This window comes from Capsaspora owczarzaki (genome assembly GCF_000151315.2).
Source record: "Capsaspora owczarzaki ATCC 30864 unplaced genomic scaffold supercont2.4, whole genome shotgun sequence".
NCBI classification, from domain to species: domain Eukaryota; class Filasterea; order Ministeriida; family Capsasporidae; genus Capsaspora; species Capsaspora owczarzaki.
The window spans coordinates 1,126,549-1,141,684 of NW_011887295.1; the positions used below are offsets into that span (position 1 = coordinate 1,126,549).

Consider the following 15,136-nt stretch of genomic DNA (forward strand, 5'->3'; position numbering starts at 1 on the left):
GACGTGGTTGTCTTGAGTTCTGCTCGGAGCGGCTGCGATCGTGACGTCGTCGTGAACCTGGAAGACTTTTGGCCTGGGTCAACAGATTTCGTCTCCCTCTCTCTCCCCCCCCCTCCTTTCTACTGTAGTCTGGACTCTTTGTGAACCCCCGTTTGCCGACTGCTCCTTCCTGCTTGCTTCAGAGCGCAGTCTCAGAGGGGTGTGGTGGTGGTTTGGGACGTATAACCCTCTCATCCGAATTCTCTGCCAGTGTTCTCACTCGCTGTCGACCCTCCCCTTTTTTTTGTTCTCCCTTCATTCTCGCTCCACATCACGACATCAATGCAGTGCTAGCTGAGGACGTAGAAACTCTCGCGCCCATGTTTTGTGATCCATTTGAACTTTTGTTGTGAACAAACGAAATGAAAATGCCAAAAGAAGGCAAAACTCAACATTTTCAATTCGATTCCATTCCTCCTTTTTTTCTTTTTAAACAATGTCTCATCAGGTTTGTTTCTTCGCTTCTTCTACTTCTACTTCGTTCTTCTTGTTCTTGTTCTGCTTGCCGAGTTCATTCATCCTTGTCATTGTGCGATGATGGTCGCGTTGGTGATGATTGGGGATGGGATGGCTGGATCGGCTTTTGCTCGTGTTCGAAGCGGTGATGACGCTGTTTGTCATTGTGATTCGCATTTTTTATCCATTTTCCTTTTTGTTTGGCTCTTGCTTCGCTGCCATTCGCCTGCACTCTGACTGCAAAGCAACAACTGCGCAATGCGGTCAGACTCAAGCAAACTCTCATCACGACATCGAGAGGGACCCCTTCAAAGGGACGGGTGTGGATGGAAGGAATTGTAGCGCTTTTTCAAATTTTCAAAAGTCCTCTGTTCTTCTGCTTTGTCCTTCACTATACTACATTGCGCACGACACTCCATTGTATATTGAATGGCAATCATCGCTTGTTTGTACTCTGTTGAATTCGTTGCTCACTGTTTTTGTTTTGTTTTTTGCGTTTCTGTTTATCTGTTTGTTTCTTTTTTTGTTTCTTGGTTTTTTAGGGTAACGAAATCGAACAGCAACCTCGCTTTTGACTATTTGACTACGGATGCTCATCCAAACAATCTAATAATCTGAAATTCATGATGCTCACTGAAATTGTCGCTTGTTCGTTGTTTTTGTGTCGAAATGCGTTCCAATTCCCGTTTCCATCAACTTGAAAAACAAAAAAATGCAGGCTACGGTAAGAATCTCAGCTTTTGCTCATACTGCAAATATCATACTTGAATGTGTTGCTGCAAACATTCGCTGACTGACTCGCCATCCATCAGGTGCTCCTCCCGGCGCCTATCCTGGTTATCCCGGTGGCCCTCCTCCAGCGGGTTACCCTGGTGGCCCGCCGCCCGCTGGCTACCCTGCTGGCTACCCTGCCCCCGGCTACCCCGGTAAACACAGCGCGCATCCTCTCTGTCCCTGTTCTGATGAGTGACTTGCCAAGCAATGAGTTCGTTCCAACTCAAGCGAATGCCTTTGCCTTGACTGTTTGTTGCACAGGCTATGGCGCGCCTCCGCCTGGCGCCCATCCCCCTGGCGCGTACGGCGCTCCTCCTCCGGGAGCCTATGGCGCTCCGCCGCCTGGTGCGTACGGCGCCCCTCCGCCTGGCGCTTACGGCGCACCCCCTGGAGCGTACGTCGTCCCTCACGGCGCCCCTCCTGGCGCTTATGGCGTTCCTCGTGAGTCTTGTGCTCGTTTTGTTTGCTGGTGTTGTGTTGGTGTGCCTTTTATGAAAGTTGTGCTCACTGGGTTCTGCTTTGGTTTTTTTCTTTTTTTCCTTTTGGTTTGTTGCCCACTCCGTGTTGCTTCATTCAGCCCACGGCGTTGTCGTGACCCCTGCTCATTACCCCGGCGCAACGGTTGTGCACACCAGCCACGGCTACGGCTACCACGGCAAGCACAAGCACAAGCACAAGGGCTTCAAGCTCAAGTTCAAGCGTGGCTTCAAGCACAAGTTTGGCAAGTTCAAGAGGCACAAGTTTGGCAAGTTCAAGTAAACAGCAAACGACCGACGTGTTGTTGCTCAGTGGCCCGACCAGTTTTTTCTTTCTGCAAAGTTTTGTATCGTTTGTCGTTGGCCCGTGTTTGCCTCTTGGTCCCACCTGTGTGGCGCAAATTGCATGATACCCGTTCTGTTTTCGCAAGTTCAATCAAAGTATTGAGTTCCGTTGGGGGAGTTTTGGGGTTTGGTTTTTTTTTTTTTTTTTTTATCGCGTGCATCGCGTGATTCGAAATCGATGGCTCTCAAAGCCATATCTACACGTAGCTGCGCGTTTTCATCTGAGGGAAACTTGTGAGACTATGAGCTACGAGTACATTGTTGAGCTGTCCGAGATCTTCAGTTCCGCTCGGAGGTTCAGTCGTTAAATCATTTTCTGGTTGCGGTTTTAGGTTGGTTTGCACTTGGGCTTGCTGGTCTCGTTGGTGGCTTTGCCTCAGACCCGTGTGCTTGGTGGTGCTTGGTGTCGCTTGGACGCTGTACTCGACAGCCAAGGGGCGAGTCTGACAGTGTCCTTGTGAATCGAGTGAGAGGGAAAACGCCGCAGATCTGCTAGGATTTCTTAAGCTGTGTGGGCAAAGTCAACAGCTTCTCCATCTATCGTTGGTCGCTGCTGCATCGTCGTCCATGATCGTGCATGACTGGTGAACTTGGGGGGTTTGTGCGTAATGCAGCGCAAATAGCGCTCGAGAAGAGCGTGCAGAGCGTCCTGGATCTGGAGCGCGACGTGCAGCCCGTCCACGTGTGACGCTTTTGCCACCACCGGCCCCTCCTGCTCACTCCCTTCCTCCCTCCCTCCATCGCTCCCCTCTCGCTCCGTTTTGAAGGAATGATACATACGAGTGAGAATGGTTTGAGTACTGACATGAGACCACAGTGGCGATCAGCCGCAAGACTTGCCAAATTAGTCGTTCTCATGTTTGTTGTTTGTTTGCTTGGAACGATAGTCGACCATGCTGGAGGAGGATGGTCAGATGACGCCACGACACCGCCAGTTGCATGACAAACTCAAGAACGACAGTGGAGAGGTCGAGTAAGACAACCCGAGTTTATTGGAACGAAAGTGTGACAACGTGTTTGTTCATGAAAAATGATGGTCAGACACAGAACCCAAAAAATCCCAATTCATGTGCTGAAATCAGGACTCAAAGAAAACACGATACTGAGGTTCCTCGAGTAAGGCAGCTGACTTTGATGCTGAGAGTGAGGCATTTTGAGCGCTTACTGATGGAGGGACAGTATCAGGGAGAACAACCTGAGTGACGCGGGCGCGCAAGAGATTGCTGAGGCACTTATTGTGAACAACACGCTCGTTGAGATTTAGTAAGTCACCTCACTTTGACTGATGCATAGAAGTGGGCGGTGGTTCAGCAGAGCCCATTTTCAGAGTACTCACAGGGGATGGACAGCCTGTACAAAAATGGCATTGGCGACGTCGGAGCGCAGGCGATGGCTGAGGCCCTCAAAGTGAACGAGACGCTGCAGAAGGTCCTGTAAGGCTTCTTACTTGGACTGATGCATGTGAATGTGTGATTTCAGCCAAGGGCATTCAGAGTGCTCACTGAAAGAAGTGACGGACAGTCTGAACGGCAATAGGATTGGAGATGCCGGAACGCAGGCAGTTGCTGAGGCACTCAAAGTGAACAAGACGCTGGTAGAGCTCTAGTAAGACATTGACTGATGCAGTGGCGTCGGTGATCCAACAGAGGGCGGTAAGAGTCCTCACAGATTGAGGGATGGCCAGCTTGAATGACAATCAGGTTTCCGACATTGGAACTCAAGCACTTACTGAGGCACTTCCGGAAAACAAAACTTTGAACAGGCTCAAGTATGTACTTGGCTTATCTTGAATGCCTTTTTATGTAGTAGAATGTGTTTACGACGAGTGTTGTCAGTTTGAGTGAAAACCAGATCTCGGACTATGAGGGAGCCGCTTTGCTTCGGAGAGCTCGTCCATCCTGCAAAATGTGAGTGATTCATCTTTGGTCGATTTTTCTTGCACCACAGAGTGACTGAGTATCTGTTTTATTATTTCGTCACATCCAGAAATCTGCTAAACCAACGCAGACCCGACTTGGTTCGCAGCTTGGAAGTTCGAGTGGTGTTACTTGGTGATCCTGGTGCCGGGAAGTCATCGCTTGTTCACGGCATTGAGCAGCATGAGCGCAATCCAGTGACGAGGTGGTTCGCTCGCAACAAGTCGTTCAAACCCACCTCCACCGACGGAATTAACATTTCCTCCGTCACTCTTCAAGAAAGAGACAAAGAGCGCATGGTTCTGAATCTTTGGGACTTCTCTGGTCAAGAAGTGTACCTCGCTTCGCACCAGTTCTTCCTTGGCGAGCGCACCGTGTACTTGATTCTGTTCGACGTTTGCGAAACCATATCGCGCAATTCGCGCCTGGCTTTCTGGCTACGCAGCTTGCACGCTCGAGTTCCGCACGCCGATGTCATTCTTGTCGGCACCCACATTGATGACAGTTTCTACATGCCGCTACGACAACAGGAGCAGCGAGAAAATCTTGAAGAACTTCTTCAGTTTTTCAAGGAAACCGACATCTCTTTCAACCTTCACGCGACTGTTTACATTAACGCGAGTGCAGCTGCAGGCGCCCCGACCATGCCGGAGCTCAAAGCGGCAGTGCTCCAGGTCGGTCGAACCATGCCATTCTACAACTCGGAGATCGACAGCCGCTACTTGCAGTTTCGAGATCAGCTGCGCGATCTAGCAAAACAGATGGAGGCTGACAAGAAGCCGCCGCTCTTGCGATGGAGTGAAGTCGTCGATCTTGGCGAGAAGAATTGTCGGCTTTCTCGTCTCGGAGTTGACTTGTGCGTGCAACTGTTGCGTGATCAAGGCTGGGTCGTTTTTCATCGCATGACTCACGCCGCTGATGCTACCTGGGCCAAAACTTTGGAGCGGACACGCGCCGAGAATGATGAACTCGTCATTATTGATCCAGAGTGGTTTACCACAACCGTGTTGACTGGTGTGATAACTCAGCGGCACAAGTGGGCGAAAAAGGGTATTTTGCCTCGTGCTGCTCTTCTTGCACATGTTTGGACGAACTTGGATCCGGCTGTGTGTGATCAGCTCCTCGTTCTACTTCAACGATACGAACTCCTGTATCCGCTCGCTGACGCTGACGCAGGAACATCAGGTCCCCGCTACCTTGTACCATCGTTTCTGCCTGTTGGACAGCCTGACCGCAGGGCATGGTCCGCCAATCCTCGCAAAGACGAGCCACATGAGGCCACCCTCGTGATGCGAACGGCCTTCCTGTACACTGGCTTTTTCTCGCGAGTCATTGCCCGGCTGAATCACCTTGAGCTCAACATGACTGCATGGCGCGATTGCGTGCTTGTGAGCAGAAACCATCATCGAGCGCTCGTTCAGATCCATCGTCGCACAGAAGAGGATGTGATTGATCTGGTTATTGTCGTGCGCGGTGCTTCTCCAGGCAATTTGCTCGATGTGCTCTTTGGCGTTGTCGAAGATTTGACCACGTACTGGTACACGGGTATGACTTGGCAAACCTACCTGCGCTGCACGGAATGTGCTCGCGATGTCCAAGACGCCTGCCTGTTTGAACTTGAGCCTACAGTGCTTGCCGCCGTCCTTCCAAACAAGGAACTGAGTTGTGATCATTCGCAACGAACGCTGGATCGTGGCCAGTGGCTCGCCTTCATTCAGCCACTTCTGCTGCGCACCTTGTCAAGCATCGCGGAGCCAACTGCGCTGCAGCGACAGGTACTCTCTGCATTTGGCGTCTCTCCATGTCCCGCAGTTGGGCCAATTCCGGTCGCGCCAATTGCACAGCCTGATTCATCGTCCTCCGCCATCCCAGTTCCAGCAATCGCTACCACTATTCTTCGCGTTGGTATGGAAGCGCTTTCGCAAGCCACTAGCAACTTTGCGAACCGCATCGGGGGCGGCGGCTTTGGCAACGTTTACTCTGGTACTTGGAGTGGTGCAAAAGTTGCTGTCAAGCGTTTGGCGGCCGATTCAACGCAAGGCATCAAGCAATTCGAGGCTGAGCTCGAATCCCTCTCGCGCTTTCGTCACCCGAATATTGTCACCATCATGTGCTATGCTCACGATGGCAACGACTGCTGCTTGGTGTACGAGCTAATGGCAAACGGTTCAGTGCGCGATCGTCTGGACCGCAAGGATGGCTCGCCTTCTCTGAGTTGGCCACAACGCCAGAGAATCGCAACCGAGATTGCGAGTGCCATGTACTTTGTGCAGAATGCTATTCCATGTCAGCCGCTATTCCATTTGGATCTCAAGACGCACAATGTACTTCTGGACGCATACTACATTTCCAAGGTCGCCGACTTTGGTCTGATGCGCTTTCCGCCAGCTCAGATGGCCCCAGACGGCGACATCAAGACGACGACGATTCAAGGAACTCGCGAGTACCTGTGCCCACATTACCTGCAGACAGGCAAAGTTTCCATCAAAACGGACGTTCACTCGTACGGCATGATCTTGCTGGAGCTGCTGACCGCGAGGAAGCCTGGTACTGAGCTTGCCGAAGCAGTGACACATGCGCTAAAACAGCACGGTCGGCTTGATTCCGAGTTGGATGTGTCGATCATGTGGGATACTGAGCCGGACAAACTCGCTGCCACTGCAGTCGCTGAGCTTGCTATTACTTGCCTCGACCCCGATCGAGTCCGCCGACCAACCTTTGGCCAGATTCTGACAAAGATGGGTCTATTTGTCGAGAATCAGGGCCGCGCGCATGCTCGTGCTGCCATACCTCGAAATCCCAGGTTGGAGCATCATTACAGCAGCATCAAAGAGCAAATGCAACCCCATCTGAACTCGAGTCTCATGAACTCTCGAATGACGTCGAACCAGCCGCAGGTTCCGCAAAATGATCCAGCAGTTTCACGACTGACTCATCAGCATAGCTCCATCAAGGAACAACTATCTCCATTTGCAAGCACGATTGTCGTGAGCGCCGCTAGCATGCAGTCGCCGCTCGGCTCCTGCGACGGATCGGAAGCGAGCCCGGAATGCTTGGTTTGTTTCAGCGCCCCAGCGACAGCCAAGCTGATGCCTTGCTCTCACACTTGTGTATGCGTTCCGTGCGCTAATATGATGCTTGAGCGTAAAGACAAGTGCAAGCTGTGTCCCGCCATGATGGAGTCGTATTTGCAGGGTTCTTCCAACTAGATGGTTGTTCCGTTAAGTTGCTGGTGTGTGTGTGTGTGTGTGTGTGTGTGTGTGTGTGTGTGTGTGTGTGTGTGTGTGTGTGTGTGTGTGTGTGTGTGTGTGTGTGTGTGTGTGTGTGTGTGTGTGTGTGTGTGTGTGTGTGTGTGTGTGTGTGTGTGTGTGTGTGTGTGTGTGTGTGTTGCATGTGACCTTCTTTGACATGGCGTGCATGGGTTGTTTTCTGAAAGTACATGTACAAGTATTTGCGTTCAATCCGTCGTTCAATCTGCAAACGCTTTGCATCGGACTTCTTGTTTCAGTCAGCTTTTTGCTCGAACTCCTGCCTTGACGGCCTTGACAATCATGCCTCTAACTTGTTTTTGAGCTTCTGCTGCACTGTATGCTGCAGATCCACTCCCCCGCACCGCACCGTTCTTTGGCCTTGAAGATGACTTTTTGTTGTTTTTTTTTCGCATTGCAGTGATTTTCCCAGGCCTCCAACCCCGATCAAACGAACTCTCCCAAGGTGTGCACATCCTCCCTTTTGATTTAGTAATGTTGCACATTCCAGTCCTTCTTTGTATTTTTCCTTTCTTTCTGTCGTTGCTGATGTCGGACATCGAGCTATTGAACGTTGTACGAATTTGGCTTTTTTTTTGCTTTTTTTTTTTTTTTTTTTTTTTGGTGATTCTCTCTGCCGTTTCCCAGCACTCGTTTCGATGCCCTTTGGCGTCTTCCAGTCTCATGCGCGCAATCCCCCGTCGCTTGCCTTGTTGCTCTTCTTTCTTTGTTGTGAGGTTTGAGCAAAGTGCCGTCTGCATCGTCCACCGTGTGTGTGTCGAGCAACCCTCCCATCTTTTCCCCCTTTTTTTGGATTTTTTTTTTTTTTTTTTTTTTTTTTTTTTTTTTGTGATTCATTTTTTTCGCAAGCTGTCAACACAAGAAAGCAGATCTTCTCCTTTCACATCGGCACTGCAAATCGGACGAGAGCGAGTCAGATTCTCAAATTCATGAAAACTAGCCAAATGCTTCATGCACTTCAGCAAAATAGCAGTCGGAACAACAACCCGCATCAACATCAAACCAGCAGCGGAGAAAAAAAAAAAGTAGCAGCAAAAATGTTTGTGTAAAAATCAATTTCTTTTTTTTTTTTTTTTTTGGTTTATTTTTGGTTTTCGGTTTTTTTTTTTTATCTTTTTCCCTTGTTTGTGTGCGCCCTTCGATGGCTGCTTCCTTGCGCTCGCGTTGCCATTTGCTGCCACGCTATTGGACTGTGCTCGACATGCACTCAAACACATGGACTGAACTGAACTGACTGAACTGGCATTCGCGAGCAGAGGGCCTCGGACGCTGGCGTCGATGTCGGCGGTGGAACCAACGCGTCGTCCCGCGAGCTGCTCTTCACCGCCTGCAAGTCCGGCGACCTCAAGCTGCTGAAGGAATGCCTGGCCGTGTTCAAGCCCGCGCAGATCGTGACCATGCTGGACGACGACGGCTGGGGTCCGTTCCACTTTATTGGTAAAAAGAAAAAACAGAGTCCCATCCACGCAAAACAAAAAAAAAAAAAAAAAATCTCGTTGTGCTGCGAATCTTCAACTTTTTTGCATCGAGGGTTTGTATTTCCTTGATTTTGGTTTTGTTTGACTTACTCGGTCTCACTTGTCCGTGTGTGTGTGTGCGCACATACCACTCTCTTTGACGCAGCAATGAAGGGTCACCTCGAATTGGCCAAGGCGATGGTTGCGCACGGCGTTCCTGTGGACATTCGCGACAAGTATGGCACGACGCCAATGTACCGTGCTGTTGGTTTCGGTCATCCCGAAATGGTCTACTACCTGGTGGCCAATGGTGGCAATGTTCATCATCTCAATGACGCCGGCGACAAGTAAGCGCAGCCACAGGGGGTCGGGATGCCATTTTAACTTTGTGTGGAAGAATTCTCTCAATTCGTGTTGCTTTTGGCATGGAACAGCATGATCCACAACTCGGGATGGGCTGGCGGTGTCGAGTTGACTCGATTCTTCATTAGCAAGGGTGTGTCGCCGACCGCCAAGGACAAGGCCAATCATCTGGGCTTGATGGACATGGTAACGAGCTGCCTTATACTTACAATCTCCCATCACGGAAGTTGTTGAACTCGATCTCACTTTCACAACGCTTGTGTTTTGTTTCTTGTAGATCAAGACCATGCCAAATGTCTGCGGAGAGTTTTTCGACTCGCGCGTCAAAGTGCTCGACAAGTACTTGCTCGCAGTGCATTCCGAGTACGATTTTGATGGCATTGACGACCAGGACGATGATGTCAAGGAGATTACCCCGCTTGAGATTATCGTGAAAAAGTCCAACCACGATCTCATTGGCCATCCTCTCATCCGCAAGCTGTGCCAGTGGAAGTGGGAAACGTTCGCGCGCAGCTACTTTTTGCGCCAGTTCTTCTCCTACCTGTTTGCCTTGGCCTGCTTGACCTACAGTACGTGCGAGCAAAATGTGCTTGGCCATGTGGCGGGGGGCGGGGTTGCACGAACATTCTCTCATCCTTGTTCTTCGACATCTGCGCATTCCAGTTTGCATCTCCATCATTGCCTACCCAGGAACCGTCCTCTACATTTATGACGACCCGCAAACCTACGTTCGTGGTATTCTCGAAATCATTTTCGTCCTGTTCGTGTTTCTGCAGGTTTACAACGAGACGCAAGAGGTAGGACCATACTTTTGGCACTTCTAGCTGGAACTTTGAGTGACCTTCTTGCATGAATGAGCTCACTTCAAACGCTGCCACTGTCGCACTGTGTAACGTTGTGAATTTCACCTTGTGATCCAGTTCATTGACGCCGGTCGAGACATTGTGCGTGTGCCCAGCGGTCCCGCAGGCTGGATTCTGCGAATCATCTTCCCAAAGGCGGTCGACCCAGCCCTTGTGAATGCCGCTGCTGTTTCCATTCCGCGCTACTTCCGCGATCTTGGCAACGTTTTCGATCTCAGCACGTACTTGATGGTCATTGTTGATCTGGGCTTCCGCATCGCCAACATTGTGGCGTACAAGAACGGCGATCCCCCGAAGGTCGGTGCGCTGTACGAGTACAATGTTCTGGCCATCATTTCTGTTCTGTTCTGGACCAAGTTTTTGCGCATTGCCGCCCTGTTCAAATCCACTGGTCCCTTGATTGAGACCATCAAGCGCATGCTGATCGATTTGATCATCTTTATGGCCATCTTCACCGTCTTCCTGATGGGCTTTTCCATCTCGTTCTTCCTGCTCCTGTCGCCCGAGGTTTCTCCTCCGATTGCCGCGGCTGGCACACCCGACTATGAGAGCTTCCAGCAGTCGTTGCTGACAGTGTTTTTGGGTCTTGTTGGCCAGCTGAACACGGATCCCTTCCGCCTGGCAGACAAGTCCGTGGCCTACATTGGCTACGTTGTCTACATTATCATTTCCAACATTGCCTTGCTGAATTGTGAGTGACAAATTCGAGGCGTGTCGTTCCAAGATGCTTGATGCTTGTCGTTTTGCTGACTATGTTTGTTTGGTGTTGTTTGTTTTTGTTTGTTTGTTTTTGTTTGTTTGTTTTTTGCGTGCTTCTCGTGCTCGTTAGTGCTCATTGCCATGCTCAGCAACACGTATGCCACTGTCAAGTACGTGTCGGACTTGGAGTTTTTGCTCGTGCGTGCCCGTTACATTTTGGCCGTGCAAAAGTCTCTCGGCAAGGCTCGCGTGCGCAAGATCCGTAAGAAGCGCTTTGTGTGTCTTGAGAGTGCTGTTGGGCTGTTCGTTACAGAACGAGTTGTATGCTGACCCGTTGTGTTTCTGTTGTTTCTCCACAACACTCATTTTTTGGCAACAGTCGCCGCCGACTTGAAGAAGCGAAAGGCTCAGGCGCGCAGCGTGACCAAGGAGAACAACACGCCCGAGGCCGAGCTCACTACCACCGACAAGTACTCTGAGTGGATCAAGCTGAAGGAAACGGAAGAGCCTCGCGAAGTCAACTTGCAGCTGCTCCGTGACGATCTGCAAAAGATGTCCAACCTGCAGTTCGAAGAGGTGCACGCCGCTTTCGACAAGCTGTCGGACACGATCAAGTTGTTAAACGAGCGCATCGATCTTTTGGTTGCCAAATAAGCGACCGATCGACGACAGAATTGTTGCGAGTTGTTGTTGTTGTTTTTTGAAAGTTGGTGCGTTCTTTGTTCTTTGTTCTTTCAGTGCCCAACTTCAAGTTTGTGCTGAGATTCTGTGCTTGCTGCTTTTGCTGCATGTCACTGTTGCTTTTTGTCTGATACACATCTGTTATCGCCGACGAAGGATGAGCACTCGTTCTCGGAATGTCTTCCAAGACCAAACACTGTGTCTCCCGCGCCCCCGTTGAAAAGACTGATTCAAATATTCAAATCACTTGTGGTGCTTTTTGGTTCTCGTTCGCGATGTTTTGGCTTTTGTTTCTTGAAGGACAGCCGCTAAAAACTCACTCCACTTTTTTTTTTTTTTCTCATGTCTTCGATCGAGCTGATTGAAGTGGTCAGTTTGTCCGCTTGGTTTGCTTCTGCTCCTCCCTCCAACTTTGCCATTGTTGCTGTTCGAGCACAAGGGGGCTGGTACTTGACTGTCGTGGTAGAGCGGCCCCCACTTCCGCTCGCCTTTGTGTGCAGCAGTCAAGGAGTCAGCGGGTTGCTGGGGGGAGTGTTGCCATGCGAATCGCTCCACCAACCCTGACTCTTTCACACTTCCGCCCCTCGCGTCCTCTTCGTGGCAGCAGTGTGGAAGTGGGTGGGGTGGTCATGCAGAATGGAGACTTGTAATACACCCACACGAGCGCCCCTCCAGACAGGGCGGCTAGGGGGGGGCAGAGAACAGCGTCGCTTGCGGTATCCAAACAACGCCTCAAAAATGCTTGTTTTGTTTATTTTTTTTTATTTGTTTGTATTTTCGTATGGCTCACTCGCATCTCTCCGTCCTCCTCCTCGTTGCTGGTTGCGTATCACTCTCTGAAGCACTCGCCGAGACTGTCGACAGTCGGCATGGAGGAGGCCGCTGCGGGCAGCCCGTTGGACAACGCGCTCTTTGCCGACTGCAAGGCTGGCAACCTGAAGATTCTCTTGGAGCAGCTGGCCGACCTCAAGCCGTCGGTTGCCGGATCCATCCTTGACTCGGATGGCTGGGGACCTTTCCACTACATTGGTAAGGTTAATCAGGGAGCCTGTACTGGGCTGTCTCAGTGTTGAGGTCGGATGTTTTCGCAGCGATTTGCGTTTTTTTCGCTTGTGTCTGTGATGGTTTTTTTGTGAAGGTTTTTTTTTTTCTTCTTCTTCTTTGTTATGGGATTTTTCTTGTGATGGTTTTTTTCTGCTTGTGATGGTATTTTGAACGCTCGTGATGGTGGTTGGTCGAATTTGAAATCTGTCAAATTGGCGTGACACAAACGAAGAGGTGGCAAATTGATCAATCGAACGATCTTTTTTGTTGTGGACCATTCCGCCCAAACTCACGGTGCGTTCTTGTTTTTGTGCCACAGCCATGAAAGGCCACATCGAGCTGGCCAAGGCGATGCTCGCACACGGTGTGCCTGTCGATGTTCTCGATCGATTCGGTGCCACCCCAATGTACCGTGCGGTCGGGTTTGGCCAAGTCGCGATGGTTCACTTTTTGGCCGAAAACGGTGCCAATCCTCTCGCCGTCAATGAATCAGGCCACAAGTAAGTTCGAGTCCGGAGGGGGGTCCTTGTGTGCTGCTCAAAGCGTGTTGGAACATCTCGCTCACTTGGCTGCAAAAAAAAATCGACAGCATGCTTCACAACTCTGCGCGCAATGGCAACTCGGAGCTGACTGAGTTTTTCATCAGCAAGGGCGTATCTCCAATCCACAGAGACAACGCAAGCCACACTCCACTGATGGATATGGTAATAAAAGCTGGCATTCTGCAGCCGAAACTGGAAAACCAGTCCGGTTCTTGTTCTTCTCACAATCTTGTCACTTTTTTTTTTCGCACTCGGCTAGGTCAAAAACACCCCCGAGGAGTGCGTCAAGTGGCTCGACACGCGAACCAAGGTGCTGGACAAGTACATGCTGATGGTGCACTCGGAGCACGACTTTGACGGCATCGACGATCTGGATGGTGCGACCGGCGACATGACCCCGTTGGAATTGATTGTCAAAAAGCGCAACCACGAGCTCATTAGCCACCGTCTCATCCGGAAGCTGTGCGACTGGAAGTGGAGAGTGTTTGCCCGTCGCTTCTTCTTGCGTCAGTTGCTCGGGTATCTGTACGCGCTGGGACTTTTGACCTACAGTACGTGACAAGCACCGAGCGCACGAAACGTTTTTTCGATGATTGCACTGAGCAACATATTTTTTTCTGATTGTTGCTCTTGTGCAGTTTGCTTGGCGGTTGTGGCCTTCCCTGGCACAGTTCTTTTCATCTACGACAGCTCCCAGGCGTACTTCCGCGCGGTCATCGAGATTCTGTTCCTCATTTTTGTGTTTTCGCAGCTCTTTGACGAAATTATGGAGGTAATGCCACAGTCCGAGTGCCAGAATGTGTTCAACCCTGCACTCACATCTCTGTGCGTCCCTACCCCCATCGCCTAGTTTATCAATTCTGGAAAAGACATTGTCCACGTACCCGCGGGTGCCGGCGGATGGCTGCTGCGCGTCTTCTTCCCGAAAGCCATCGACCCTGCGTTTGTGCATGCACGCTCCGTCTACGTGCCCCGCTATCTGCGCGATCTTGGCAACGTGTTTGATCTGACCACCTACTTTATGGTAGTGATTGACATGGGCATGCGCATTGCCAATATTGTCGCGTACGAATCTGGCAACATCCCTCCAGTCTCGGTGCAGTACGAGTACAACGTCCTGGCCATGGTGGCAGTTCTGTACTGGACCAAGTTTTTGCGCATTGCCGCTCTGTTCAAGGTGACTGGTCCGCTTATCGAGACGATCAAGTACATGATGGTCGATTTGGTCATTTTCATGGCAATCTTCACCGTTTTTCTGATGGGCTTTTCCATCGGGTTTTTCGTTCTTCTGTCGCCCAACTCTTCCGCGCCCATCGCAGCAGCGGGCACCCCAGATTACGAGAGCTTCCAACAATCGCTGCTCACCGGTCTCCTTGGCCTGTTTGGCGAGCTCAACCTGAATCCCTTCCGCGTCGCCGACAAGTCTGTGGCCTACCTCGGCTATGTCGTCTTTATTATCATTTCCAACATTGCCCTGCTCAACTGTATGTTAGCGTCGCCTCGTTGGACGTACCATCAGTTCCCACCACACTCACAAACATCTTTTTGGATTGCAGTGCTCATCGCCATGCTCAGCAACACGTACGCAACCATCAAGTACGTATCGGACAATGAGTTCTTGCTCGTCCGAGCCCGCTACATTCTGGCCGTCCAGAAAAACCTGGGCCGGAAGAATGTCCAAGAGCAACGTAAGAACAACCATTTTGTTTGACTTTCAAAAGCTCTGGTTGCTGACTTGTGACTTGTAACTCGACACACGCACAGTTGCGGCCGACTTGAAGCGCCGGGAAGCCCAGCACACGCAAGTGATTACTGAAAACAACACTCCTGAGGCTGAGTTCACCCACACGAACAAGTACTCTGACTGGACCAAGGTCAAGGAGACTCAGGAACAGCGCGAGGTCAACCTCCAGTTGCTCCGTGATGACATTTTCAAAATGTCCGGCAAGCAGTTCCAGGAGATGCATGAAGTCTTTGGCAAGATGGCCGCGTCCATCGAGCGCCTGGAAAAGCGTATGGCCAGGATGGAGACCCATGCATAAATCAAGTTGAAACGAGGAGAATCGTTTCCAAGCATTGATTATAAATAAGCCTGCTATTTTTAGTGCCTCTCAGTACCATTTGTCTCTGGTGAATGTCGTGTGGTGTTTGCTCTTGTACAAACGAAGAAACAAATAAAAACCATGTCAGTTCAGATGAATTTGTGTGTGTG

General features: G+C 50.6%; 4 protein-coding genes across 4 annotated transcripts; all 4 read left to right on the forward strand.

Annotated features, from left to right (window-relative positions):
- Nucleotides 1-1,164: 1,164 nt before the first annotated feature.
- Nucleotides 1,165-2,028, forward strand: CAOG_03144 (hypothetical protein; the record flags this gene model as incomplete). The annotated part of the gene is made up of 4 exons (XM_004363926.1): nt 1,165-1,219; nt 1,308-1,421; nt 1,531-1,710; nt 1,847-2,028. 4 exons carry the CDS (start codon nt 1,165-1,167, stop codon nt 2,026-2,028), a joined length of 531 nt encoding a protein of 176 aa, XP_004363983.1.
- Nucleotides 2,029-3,307: 1,279 nt separating this feature from the next.
- Nucleotides 3,308-7,287, forward strand: CAOG_03145 (protein kinase). Its single transcript, XM_004363927.2, has 6 exons — nt 3,308-3,353; nt 3,440-3,523; nt 3,612-3,695; nt 3,775-3,858; nt 3,926-3,997; nt 4,077-7,287. The coding sequence occupies exons 2-6, from the start codon at nt 3,480-3,482 to the stop codon at nt 7,213-7,215; spliced, it is 3,423 nt and encodes a 1,140-aa protein (XP_004363984.2). The 5' UTR covers nt 3,308-3,353; nt 3,440-3,479; the 3' UTR covers nt 7,216-7,287.
- Nucleotides 7,288-7,759: 472 nt separating this feature from the next.
- On the forward strand, nt 7,760-11,489 carry CAOG_03146 (hypothetical protein). The gene is made up of 9 exons (XM_004363928.2): nt 7,760-7,830; nt 8,532-8,712; nt 8,899-9,079; nt 9,167-9,281; nt 9,373-9,664; nt 9,759-9,892; nt 10,016-10,649; nt 10,788-10,919; nt 11,037-11,489. Exons 1-9 carry the CDS (start codon nt 7,804-7,806, stop codon nt 11,309-11,311), a joined length of 1,971 nt encoding a protein of 656 aa, XP_004363985.1. The 5' UTR covers nt 7,760-7,803; the 3' UTR covers nt 11,312-11,489.
- Nucleotides 11,490-11,680: 191 nt separating this feature from the next.
- CAOG_03147 (hypothetical protein) lies at nt 11,681-15,106 on the forward strand (the record flags this gene model as incomplete). The annotated part of the gene is made up of 9 exons (XM_004363929.2): nt 11,681-11,800; nt 12,181-12,367; nt 12,702-12,882; nt 12,972-13,086; nt 13,184-13,475; nt 13,563-13,696; nt 13,775-14,408; nt 14,481-14,612; nt 14,689-15,106. The coding sequence occupies 9 exons, from the start codon at nt 11,681-11,683 to the stop codon at nt 14,964-14,966; spliced, it is 2,073 nt and encodes a 690-aa protein (XP_004363986.1). The 3' UTR covers nt 14,967-15,106.
- Between the last annotated feature and the right edge of the window lie 30 nt (nt 15,107-15,136).

Bases quoted from the DNA above. Each gene is read 5' to 3' on its own strand.
- CAOG_03145 (XM_004363927.2), top strand. From the start codon at position 3,480: ATGGCTGAGGCCCTCAAAGTGAACGAGACGCTGCAGAAGGTCCT. The intron at 3,696-3,774 runs GTAAGACATTGA...AGGGATGGCCAG, and splicing joins AAGACGCTGGTAGAGCTCTA to CTTGAATGACAATCAGGTTT. The intron at 3,859-3,925 runs GTATGTACTTGG...GAGTGTTGTCAG, and splicing joins AAAACTTTGAACAGGCTCAA to TTTGAGTGAAAACCAGATCT.
- CAOG_03146 (XM_004363928.2), top strand. From the start codon at position 7,804: ATGTCGGACATCGAGCTATTGAACGTT. The intron at 7,831-8,531 runs GTACGAATTTGG...ATTCGCGAGCAG, and splicing joins ACATCGAGCTATTGAACGTT to AGGGCCTCGGACGCTGGCGT. The intron at 9,282-9,372 runs GTAACGAGCTGC...TGTTTCTTGTAG, and splicing joins ATCTGGGCTTGATGGACATG to ATCAAGACCATGCCAAATGT.